This window comes from Morone saxatilis, unplaced genomic scaffold (genome assembly GCF_004916995.1).
Source record: "Morone saxatilis isolate NCDOM2014 unplaced genomic scaffold, NCSU_SB_2.0 Contig12, whole genome shotgun sequence".
Lineage (NCBI taxonomy): Eukaryota > Metazoa > Chordata > Actinopteri > Moronidae > Morone > Morone saxatilis.
The window spans coordinates 813,716-824,718 of record NW_023339674.1 but is presented as its reverse complement, the minus strand read 5'-3'; the positions used below and the strand labels follow the sequence as shown (position 1 = coordinate 824,718).

General features: G+C 41.9%; 1 protein-coding gene across 1 annotated transcript in view; it reads right to left on the bottom strand.

Annotated features, from left to right (window-relative positions):
* LOC118321835 (myomegalin-like) overlaps positions 1 to 9,987 on the bottom strand; it is a gene marked incomplete at its 5' end in the record, with an annotated part of 22,687 nt that extends 12,700 nt beyond the window's left edge. Inside the window, 4 exon segments of the mRNA XM_035653365.1 lie at positions 6,320 to 6,368; positions 7,201 to 7,436; positions 9,114 to 9,591; positions 9,871 to 9,987. Of these exon segments, the coding sequence (XP_035509258.1) occupies positions 6,320 to 6,368; positions 7,201 to 7,436; positions 9,114 to 9,591; positions 9,871 to 9,987 (880 nt within the window).
* Positions 9,988 to 11,003: the final 1,016 nt, after the last annotated feature.

Below are 11,003 nucleotides of genomic sequence, written 5' to 3'. Positions count from 1 at the left end.
TCGCCAAAGCTTCATGGGGGTTCAACCAGGTTGGGAACCAATGACCTTCACCACTACAAAATCAAGGACATGGGGGAGATTGGATGGAAAGACCTCTGGTTCTGTGGGAATAAAGAGGGAAACCATGCATGTACCTTTTGGGAGTGTGCAATGCAGTAATACAATAATAAATGTGCATGCTTTAATTAAAGACATCCTGAAATACACAATACCTGAAGAATCCTAGGAAATATAAATGATTGTGATCAGGGCCACCAGAAGTTCAAAAATACAAAACTTCAAACCTCCCCATGTTTTGTATTCTGCCAGAGACAATGTTGGTCTAACTCAGTGGTTCCCAACCTGGAGGTCGGGACCCCAACTAGGGGCCACAAAAGCTTCACGGGGGTTTGCAAGGCTTTCTTGATTTACAGGGGTGTAAAAAAACGTAATTGTTCTTTTTCAGGTTCAGACTTTGTTATATACAAACTATATTGAACAGCCTCGTCCTGCAAGGAGATCAGAGGGTTAATTGTCCGGGAGAAGAAAACACTGAATTTGTCAAATGGGAAGCCTATTAAGTCTGTATCATTGTTAGAATAAATAAATAAAAACAATACAGACAGAGAATTGTATAAAAAGTTCCTATAAATAAGAGGAAATCTGATCAACATTCTCAGGAAATAATCTGCTCAAAATCCCTGCAGTTATTATTGTGTTCACTGTTTGGGTTCATTGTTTTGTATAATACATTGAATATAATATGAAATATCCATAAAATATAGAAGAATGTCCTTAATGAAAAAGGTTGCGACCCCCTGCTCTGCTCTCTTCAATCACTATCACTGGATTTGTGGTCCACTATTGTTTTCACATTAAAAACTACAACCTGTGTCTTCAGCCTGTAATGGAAGAGGTTGCTGCATTGTGCACTAACACTCATACTGACTGCAGAGGATGCTTTAAGTGAGCAGCCTGAGTCAGGATGTGGTTAGCCTATAGCGTAGCTGGGTGCACAGGCTGGAAACAGCTCGTCTTACTTGTCGAGTTGTGTGAGCAGTGCCCTCCTCTCCCTGTCGGTGAGTTTCTTCAGCAGCAGCAGCTCTCTCTCCTGAGCCTTCCACTCCCACAGAGAGAAGGAGAACAGAGAGTCTCTGTACAGCGGGCTGCTTTTCGACAGCATGGCCTTCCACAAAGGAGCCATCAGCCCCCTTCAGCCCTCTCTGTTTCCCACAGCCGATGGCCCTTCGCCTGGGCTACTGACTGACCATCCCTCCCGTGTCGTCTCCGCTCTCTCTCAGACCCCTGGGTCGGTTAAAACTCTCTCCGTTGCGGTTTTTCCTCCCGGCTGTGTCTCCAGAGGTAACCGAGCGTGGCTCATTAGCTTTGCGGCCGAGGTCCTGACCCCAGAGTGTGTGTGACAGCAGGTACAGTAGATAGGCAGAGCATGAGCAAGGGATAAAGGGATGGAGGGATGACTGAGCGTGTGGGCGACCAGGTGAAAAGCAGAGCAAATCCTCCGATTAGATTCAGGCTTCCCGGGAGATTTTGTGTGGCTCCCTTCACACACACACAAACACACAGTCCTGGGACAGTTTGGCCTGGGACCACAGGTGGTAACCCAAATAAATCCAAAGTCAGATTCTAAGGTAGGTGTGCAGGCTGAGGACTGTTGATTCACACAGCAGATTGAAAGGATTTGTGCATTTGCTGCAACAACAAGATGACGTCCAACTGTTTGTGATCCGAGCACAGCAGACCCGTCAGATGGTTTGGACCAGGACCAGCTGCCAGCTCACAGTGCGCATCAAATAAAAGCACTGGTGGGAGATTTTACTCCAGAGCCTGAGATTGATTTAAATACTAAATACAAAAATGTTAATTATAATTAGCCCTTTGGTGAACAGAAACCAGATTCAGCTGCCCGAGGAAGCATGCAGCTTCAGTCTGGATCTCCTTCTTCTTCCTCTTTTCTTCCTCCTTTTCCCTGTCTTTGGTCCTAGAATGAGTCCATTTTGCAGTGATGTCTTGAATAGTTCCCCTCAAATCAAAGGAGAGTGTCTTATTACCACTCTGGTCACAACCTATCCCACCAGTGAACGCAGCAGCAGCAGCAGCAGCAGCAGCCCTGAGGGAGAGCTGCAGTGACGAAAGAGCAACACGAAGAGGGAGGAGAAGCAAAGAGGGATGAGTGTGTAAACGGACGTCCGGATCCCGAGGGCTCGTGCGTTCACGCTGCACTGCCCATCAGAGAAAGAGGGAAACAGAAGCTGAATGAATGATCAGCCACAAAGCCGCACGTTATCCGTCTACTGCTTGTTTGTTGGTTTTCTGAGCACATCTGTCCATCCGCAGAAAACATGCAAACTTCCACTCTGATGGATGAATTCAAGAATTTACCGAAGGAAGCACCAGAAGAAAACTTTACATCCAGCTTCAGCTTGAAGAAAATACAAAGATGCTCAACAGCAGACGGAGAAATAGACAAAGTCAAGTCAGACCTGCTTCACATCCCCACAAATAAAGAAAATCCAGGTTTATGGTGAATAAAGATCAGAGCAGTGCTGGATGTTAGCACCATGTGCTGCTCCTGATACTCTGAAGCTCTCTCTGCCTCTCTCTCTGTCTCTCTCTCTCTCCCTCTCTCCCTCTCTCTGTGTGTTAGCTGCTCCTGACCTATTTCCTTGCCTATTGGAGGTCTTAATAACTTAACCTGATTAGAAGCCATGTCAACATGCCCCGAGCCCAACGCAGCCAGCACAAGCCTCAGTGCACTCACACTGTATATACACATATATACACATTTATCCAAGTAATGCATATTTAATTCAACTACAGTTAAAGACAGTATTTGTTTTCACTGACACTTAGTTTTATTTATTTACTATCATATAGTGTACATATTGTGTATCAGCTCGTTCCAGCTCTCCATTGAAGCCATATGAAGCTGAGTGAAGTATTAAAGCTCCAGTGTGTAACATTGAGGAGGATCTAGTGAATAATCACTTGAAAATAAGAATAGTTGTGTTTTCGTTACCTTAGAATGAGATGTTTTTAGTGAGTTTTAGTGAGTTTCTTGGCCATTGTAGTTTCTCCTACACGCTTGGAAAGGAAGCAGTATTCAGTTGGTTACAAGCTAAAACTTCACTACAAGATGCCACTAAGTTAGGTTTTTTTGATTAAAATATTATACAATAATTAAATAAATTGTTTTACACACATTTCCCCAAATTCCAGCCATGTTTGGTATGTTTGGAAACTTTAAGATCTTCTGACTTTGAGTTACTTCTGAGCTCCAATGAAAGCAGTACAATCTGTGGGGGGTCTCTAACATGTGAACACAACCATTATTTTAATGACAAATAATGCATTTTTAAAGTAATGAGTATTATTTCCATTAACTACTACTCTCTTACATTCTGCTCACTCTATGCATCCTCCCACACCTACTTTCATATGTTACCAAAAAGGGCAGAATTCTCTCTGTCTCTCATGGAAAGCACATCTGTCAGGTTATTATTTATTAATCTCTGCCCCAACGTTAGTTATTTTAGAGACCCAGCTCAGATTATAACTGGAACCCTGTGTACGTATTTAATGACTGACCCACTGGTGAAGTTTACTCAGTTATGACTACAAACACATTTTAAAACGTTGGTGATTTAACCAAAGCTCGCCTTTATCCTTCGGTAAGTGATAATAGTGTAATATTGTACCCCCAGGTGTACTGATGTTTGTGTGGTTACCTTATTGTCTCCATCCATAATACTACTGAACAGATTTACCAGATAATAAAGACACCGGTTAAGATCTTGGTTCTAGTTAAATATTGAGAAATAAACGCATCCTGTTTCGTGACTCAAGCCAGTGTGGACTTAATATTCAACCAGACCCCGATTGAGTGCTTCATCTGTCTGCACATAACGATGTTAATCTTGCTTTAGTGGTTACGAGATATCATTAGACACATTCTTTAAACGTGTTTGTTGATATAAAACTGGGTTTCGTTCAAAGAAAGTAACATAAAAACATCATTTTATAAGTCAGGGTTGTTATTTTCTCTATCTTTTCATGCATCATCGCCACAGTCTTGGTGTTAATGTATATGTTAATGCACAGGATACAACCCCTCCACACACACACACACACACACACACAGGATGTACAGAGGGACAGTGGAAATGAGATGACTGTCGCAGAACACACTCGATAATTCTCCTTCACATCTGGTCGGCCATCTGCGCTGCAACATTAGATTACTGCAGGCCTCTCTCTCTCTCTGTCTGCCTCTATGTCTCTCTGTCTCTCTGAGGGCATCTCTAATTATTCACAGAGCATTGTTTGTTTGACCCGACACTCACCTTTCTCCACCCAACAACAACAGCGGGCGAGCTTTAAAGGATCATAAAGGCTTTTTGTGCAGTTGAAAGTTCATAAACTGTGATTTGCTTTTCATTAACTCAGGTTATGAAACAGAATTAGGTGTCGTAATATAAGTGAGTGAACATTTAGGACGTTCATCACTCATCCAGAAGAGATGGCCACATGCTGCCAGGCTATATCTGCAATATTCATAAAAAAGGGCTTTATACATTATACAGCACTCAAGGAGCTTTAATTAGTCGAGCTTTATGGGCTGTTAGTTCCAAATAGTTCCAAAAAAACTGTTTATTCTGAGGTTTTTGGATTATTTAGAGTAACTGTGGGAAATTCTTATGAACATTTTCCTTCTTGAGAGGCACATTTAAGAAATGATGTCCTCCATTCTTGTACAGGCTGATCTGTACTTTAAAGTCCTTTAAAGACTTTAAAGATAACTGTATTTTATCTTCATCAAAGGATCACACCAGTGTTTTTGTTCATTCATACTGTAAAATCTCAAAAAGTGTCCAGAAGCTTTATTTACCTCAAATGCAAAAGACATTATTCCTTATTTATCCTGTTTTATGAGCATATTTTATCATATTTTGGTACAATGTCTCTGTTTTCTGTTCCGCTCTTGTTTGAATTTGCTGCTGATGGAATTTAAACACATCTTCTCAGTTCACATGTTTAGGCTGTTCAAGTCCGACATGAAACCAAACTCAATGTAACTCATGATCTTTTCCTGAACCTAACCAAACTGCACTTCATATGGAAAGCAGAATGAGCACGTGTTGACGCTGTCATGCCTAGGAGAGGTAAAATGTGGTGTGGAAATAATATGGTCCCCACAGCCTTGACATACAATCACCTTAAAAAGTAATTGTGCCAAAAGGTTTACTAATTACTCATCCATGAGATACAGAGCAACATGATCATCCCACTGCAACGTAAGTCCCATTACCAGACTAAACCAGACAGTAAATGTCCCACAAAACCAAAACGAGCAGCTAAAAGAGGCTAAAAGGCTCCGTGAAAGTGCTCAGTTGGTTGGGTTTGTCACTATGAACAACACCTTTCACATTACACATGGCAATCTGATTTATAACAAGTATAAAGATATTAATTAGTGGAAATTTAAAGGCTACAAGACATTATTCCTGGAGCTAACCCTTTAGCTCCTCTCCTGTTATTGGAACACATGAAGCAATCTACAGCACAACTTTAAACTTTTTTGTTCCTCTTGTATAACCGTTTGTCCTGATCTCACTTGTGCTGCCCTTTTGTTTTTCTCTTCTTTCGTCCCCTCATCATCCCTCTCTTCCTCTTTTTGCCGTCCGCCTAATTAGCCGACCAATCGACCGGACAGTTAAGGTCCTCGCTCGGATGTCAGCTGTCCCCCGCCGGCCACGGCTCCCCGGCAAGAAATTAATGAGTTGTATAGTTTGGATGAATGTTTGGTGGTGGAGGGCGACGGCTCTGCCCCGCGGCGCTGTGACGTCAGAGCACTTTTGTAACACTGTGACGTCAGAGCAGCTTCCCTGACGCCGACAGGGCCCAAACGAGACGGCCCGGCTGCAACCAGCGGCAAGAAATAAGAGTGGACACACGGTTTGACTGCTAACTGCTAGTAAATGAGTAGACACTGTTCAGACGGTGTTAATATGTGGAGGTTTTAAGGTAAGATCAGTAAGAACCATAAAGAAGTAGATTCAGAGAGTTTATCTGTGCCCTTCTGGTAGTTACACATCCATCCACCCCCCCAACCCACACCCCCACCCCCCTCATTAATAATTCACCAATTAGCTCTGTCAGCAATCATCAAGTGAGATCATCGCTCATTATCGAGTGAGCATCTGATTGTTCTGCCCCGAGGAGCCCGAGCGTCACGCAGCGATACTTTCCACTGACCGACCGACACAGAGCCCGCTGTTAACTCCACACACACACACACACACACACACACACACACACTGACCGGATGGCGAGCAGCTCTGTCTTCTCGTCTGGATCTTCGGGGTGATCTCCTGTTGGAAGAGAAAGAGCACTGATGTAATTAACTCTTTACACTCAATTACACTTTAAATCAATCAGACGGTCTTTTAATGAAATTTGTCACTTCTGAGACTCCGTATGTTGGTTGGTTGTTATAAATAATGAAGTTAAAGATCCACTCCATACATGTGTTACGACCAGTGGTTCCCAACCTTCTTTGTTTAAGGGAGCCCTTTTCTGTCATATTTCTCTCTATATTTTACATTATATTCAATTCTTTTTTGACAAATTCAACATTTATACTAAGTAAGTAAATTAGTATCTTAATAATAATTTAAACTTTAACAATTTCACTTCACGTTATAGTTACAAATGAATGAAATGCTGAGATCTAGTGTTATTACAATAATGTGTGTCTGATACGTTTTACTGGGGAAAATAACAGTATAATTTCCACAATAAAATCCTTAAAAAATCATTTAAATAACATAATTTTAATCTCAATGAGGATTTACTGATTAAGGGTTAAATTAAATAATGTGAATATTGATCATAGATGAGTTTTTCTGATATCTGTAGGAACTTTTTCCACATTTATCCACCTTTGTTATTCATTTATTTATTTTTTAACAATTATAAATATTTAGTAGGCAAGGTGCCCTTTGTGTTTTATTCTCCCTGTAAGTTTGTATTTTAAATCAAAATTCAAACTAATAATATCATTTTCACATTAAAGTCCTTAAAAAGTCAGTTAAAAAACACATTTTAATCTAAATGATCAGCAGCTGACGGTGAAAACATCCTTCGAGTGTCAAACATCATTCAAGCATCGGACAGACGCTGATTTCTGAGGGGGCGACTCACGTCCGCTGATCTTGGCGCAGACTCGCTGTGCCAGAGCGCCGCTCTGAGCCAGCTGGTCCCGGAAGCTCTGGCCCATGTAGTAGTCGATGTCGTTGGCCCTCAGCAGCTCCTCGAAGGCCTTGGTGGTGTCTCCCAGGTGCTGGGTGAGGATGTTGCACACCCCCCGACCCTCCCTCATCCGCTGGCGGAGGTGAGACAGCTCTCTGGCCTGAGTCTGGATCAGAGTGTCGAATTTACTACAAAGAGACAAAAACACAAATGAGTGTTAAATATAGTCACCATGAAGATCTGTGAACCTTTCAAATGAATGGACAAACTGCTGTTTTTATCATCTAAGTCGGTGAATTAAGGATTTCCACCAAACCAGAGTTGATGAAACACTAACAGAGACGGTTTTAATGAGTTTTATTCTGTTTCTGTCCACTTTGAATGAAGTTACGATGATCTGAAGGTAAAATGAGTGTTTTTGTCTCTGGAGTCTGTGGAGAGTGATAGTGGATAATAGCTGTTTGTGGTTTAATACTAAAGTCTATCTCTAGGTGATCCTTTCCTATGCTGTCAGACCACTGACAATAACAACCTGAGTCTGTCAGTGGCAGAAACTACTGTTAGTGGAACAAACAACAACTACTGTTAGTGGAACAAACAACAACTACTGTTAGTGGACTTTAATGGGTGTATTTTAACCCAAGGATTAACGTTAGACTACGCTGTGTCCCTTTTCATTAGTATTTTTAGTTGTTGGCAGTTTTGGTGAGTTTCAGTTGGTTTTTGTCTCATTGTTTTGGTCTGAGATGTTCGTGCTCTAGTGTGACCTCCAGTGGAAACTGAATTTCTAATATACAACGTTTAAACACACACTGGTGGGAACTGCCTCTGAATGCTGGGCTCAGGACTCCACGCAGGGTCTGGCTGTGAGGGGAGAGACTGTAACAGTAATCAGCCTCTGAGTGACGGCGCTGAAGCTCCACTGCAGCTACAGTTTGGTCACACATGGCAAACGGGACAGTGTGTTCCCGACCTCGTGTTAGTTAATCCCCTGCTGACTGTCAGGTCAGCTGAGTTTACATAGAAACATCTGCGGCTACGCTTGATTACCACAGAGTGACACTGACGGAGACTGACGGACTGTTTAATGCCTGCAGTGATTAATGGATCACACATCTGCACTGTACAGTCCTCCTTCACTTTACTGGACCTGAATCAGAGCATCACACCACTGTATATGTTTATACTGTCAAATCTTTATTTCAAATGCAAAGAGAAACACTTATTTCTCCTGTTTTAGAAGCTTTTTCTCATATTTTAGTATTTTAGACGTCTCCCTGTTTTACTCCAAGTTTTATTTTGATAAATAAATATACAAATAAACTTTCCATTAATGCAATAACTGTCCTGTGACCACTCTGCCGCACAAGTATTATAGTTTTATAGTTTTTAATAGTTTTTTAACCCAGTTTTCAGGTTTGTTTTATTTAACTATACTAACTTTGCTCTGCTGAAATCACTTTCTCTGTTTTATAGCAGAATTAATGTTTTTATTCATTTATTATTTCTGATCGCTTCCACATATTTTCGACCAATGAAACTGAACACTTCCTGTACAGATATTTCTCAATCCCTCCTTTTTCTGGTTGGCTTTTATTGTGAAACCATGTCCAGGAAGTGCAATGAAATACCACAATGAATCATATTTACTGCTAATGTATTCATTATGTAATCCTGTCTTTACCTTTTTGAATATATTATATAAGTTATTTTAAATTTGGACTTTTTGTCGTAACATTCCTTTGACTTTTTAGTTGTCTCTCTATATAAAGATGGAACTTATTCCCTGCTGTATTTATATATGTACATATATGTATGTGTATTTATATATGTACATATATGTATGTGTATCTCCTGTCGCTCACCCCGGCCAGGTGGCAGACTTTCCGTCCTCGCTGACAGACTTTTTTCCTCCCTTCCTCAGCTGGTCCTCCAGTGCGTCCACACGGGACACCAGAGCCTCCAGGCCCTTGTCTGGGTGAGGGTGCCGGGGAGAAGCCAGGGGCCCTCCGTCAGACGACTGCCAGCCCTCGTCCTCCTCCGCCCCGCTGTGGGAGGGCGACGCCTGGAAGGACCAGTTGACCTTGCGGGGCGTGGAGGGCGTGCAGTCGCTGGATGTTGAGAGGGAGCGGAGCCGGCTCTGGAGGCCCCGGATCATGGCCTGAGAGCGGGACAACTGGGAGCGAAGGTCCTCGACGAGGCGCTGCAGGGACGACTCGTCTCCACAGGCGGCGCTCTGGGTGGTGGCGGTGGTTTTAGTGAAGGTGGAGCTGCTGCTGCTGTTGGCGGGCCACCACTGGGAACCACAGTCCAGAGACGTACACATCTCCAGGTCATCAAACTCTGTGAGGGGACACATTCATGTCAGATCTCATTTTTTATGCACACATATTCTGTTAGAATATAGATTCAAAAAGAAAAGTGATCATCTGAAGTGTTTTCTCTGTACTGTCATTGTGCAGTGTCATTGTGTGTGAGGACTTTGCTTCCCTCTGGTGGTGTTAAGATGTTATTACAACAACAGGAAACAGACTAATTGAACATTTGTACAGTGTTTAGTTGTTTTCACTGTCTTTGTGTCAAACAGCCCTCAGACCGTCCTGCAGACGCCCTCAGACGTACCCGGGCTGCTGGTGTCTTCCCTCTCGGCCTCGTTCTCGCTGCGGCCGCAGGTCTCGTAGCCCAGGTCCTGCAGGTCCACCTGGATCTGCTTACTGTCCTGCTGCACGGCTGTCTCCGCTGCAGAGACAAGAATTAGCTTTACTCCAGTGTTGAAAACAGATTACAGATTATTAGACATTATTTAGACATATAACACTTTATATACACTGCAAAAGGAGTCTGAATAAAGTAACACAGCCTTGTTTCTGGGGAATGAGTCTTATTTTTTGTCAATAAAATAATCTTTTCAAGCATGTTCTGCATTAGAATCTGGTTTTAAGAAAATATATCTAACTGTGTCTTAATAAGATATTCCAGCTAATATTGAGGTTGATTCAACCAGTAACAACAATGGTTGCATATATATATTGTTCTTATTTTCAGAGTAAGAGCACTCACACAACTTCTCAGTTTAAGAGAAAGTCGTCTGGTCTCAGTGTTGGAAATGAAGCAGCTGTTTGTTTTTCATTGTTTTAATAAAAAAAATTTCTGGTTCCTTCATTTAACACAAAGTCACAGATTTTTACTCCAATGGTTTCTTAATTTTCCAGTACTCTGCAGTATTGATGCAATTTGGTCAGTGCCATAAAAGTATCAAGGTTTCGGATCCAGCCTTGATCCTGCATTTAGTCAATAAGAGGGTCCCAGAATAGACCCCTGGAGGACGCCACAAAAGAGAGTCTTTAAATATTAATCTTCTGTCCATCAAAACGTAAAAGCCACATGAACTCTGATAAAGCTATGTATGTTGGATGTGGAACTGTTAAGCATTTTCAAAACACTGAGGAATCGTGGGGGATGTAGTAAGAGCGTTACTCTCCATCTGAATTTGGATCAAACCAGATCAAAAGTGTAAGATCGGGATGAAGCAGTGTGTTTTTTGCTCTATAATTAGCTGTAAATATTAGCATGCTTGGCTAACTAGCTTACTGCAGTAGTGTTCTACAAGCTGATGTTTTCTTCCTAGGATGACGAAGGTATGACACAGTGTCCAAGAATAAGGACTCAGATTGCATAATTATGTCGTTTTCTCACCCATCTATGAGCCAGTATTGACGCAAAATCTGCTCTTCTTCAGTTTTTTAAACTATTAA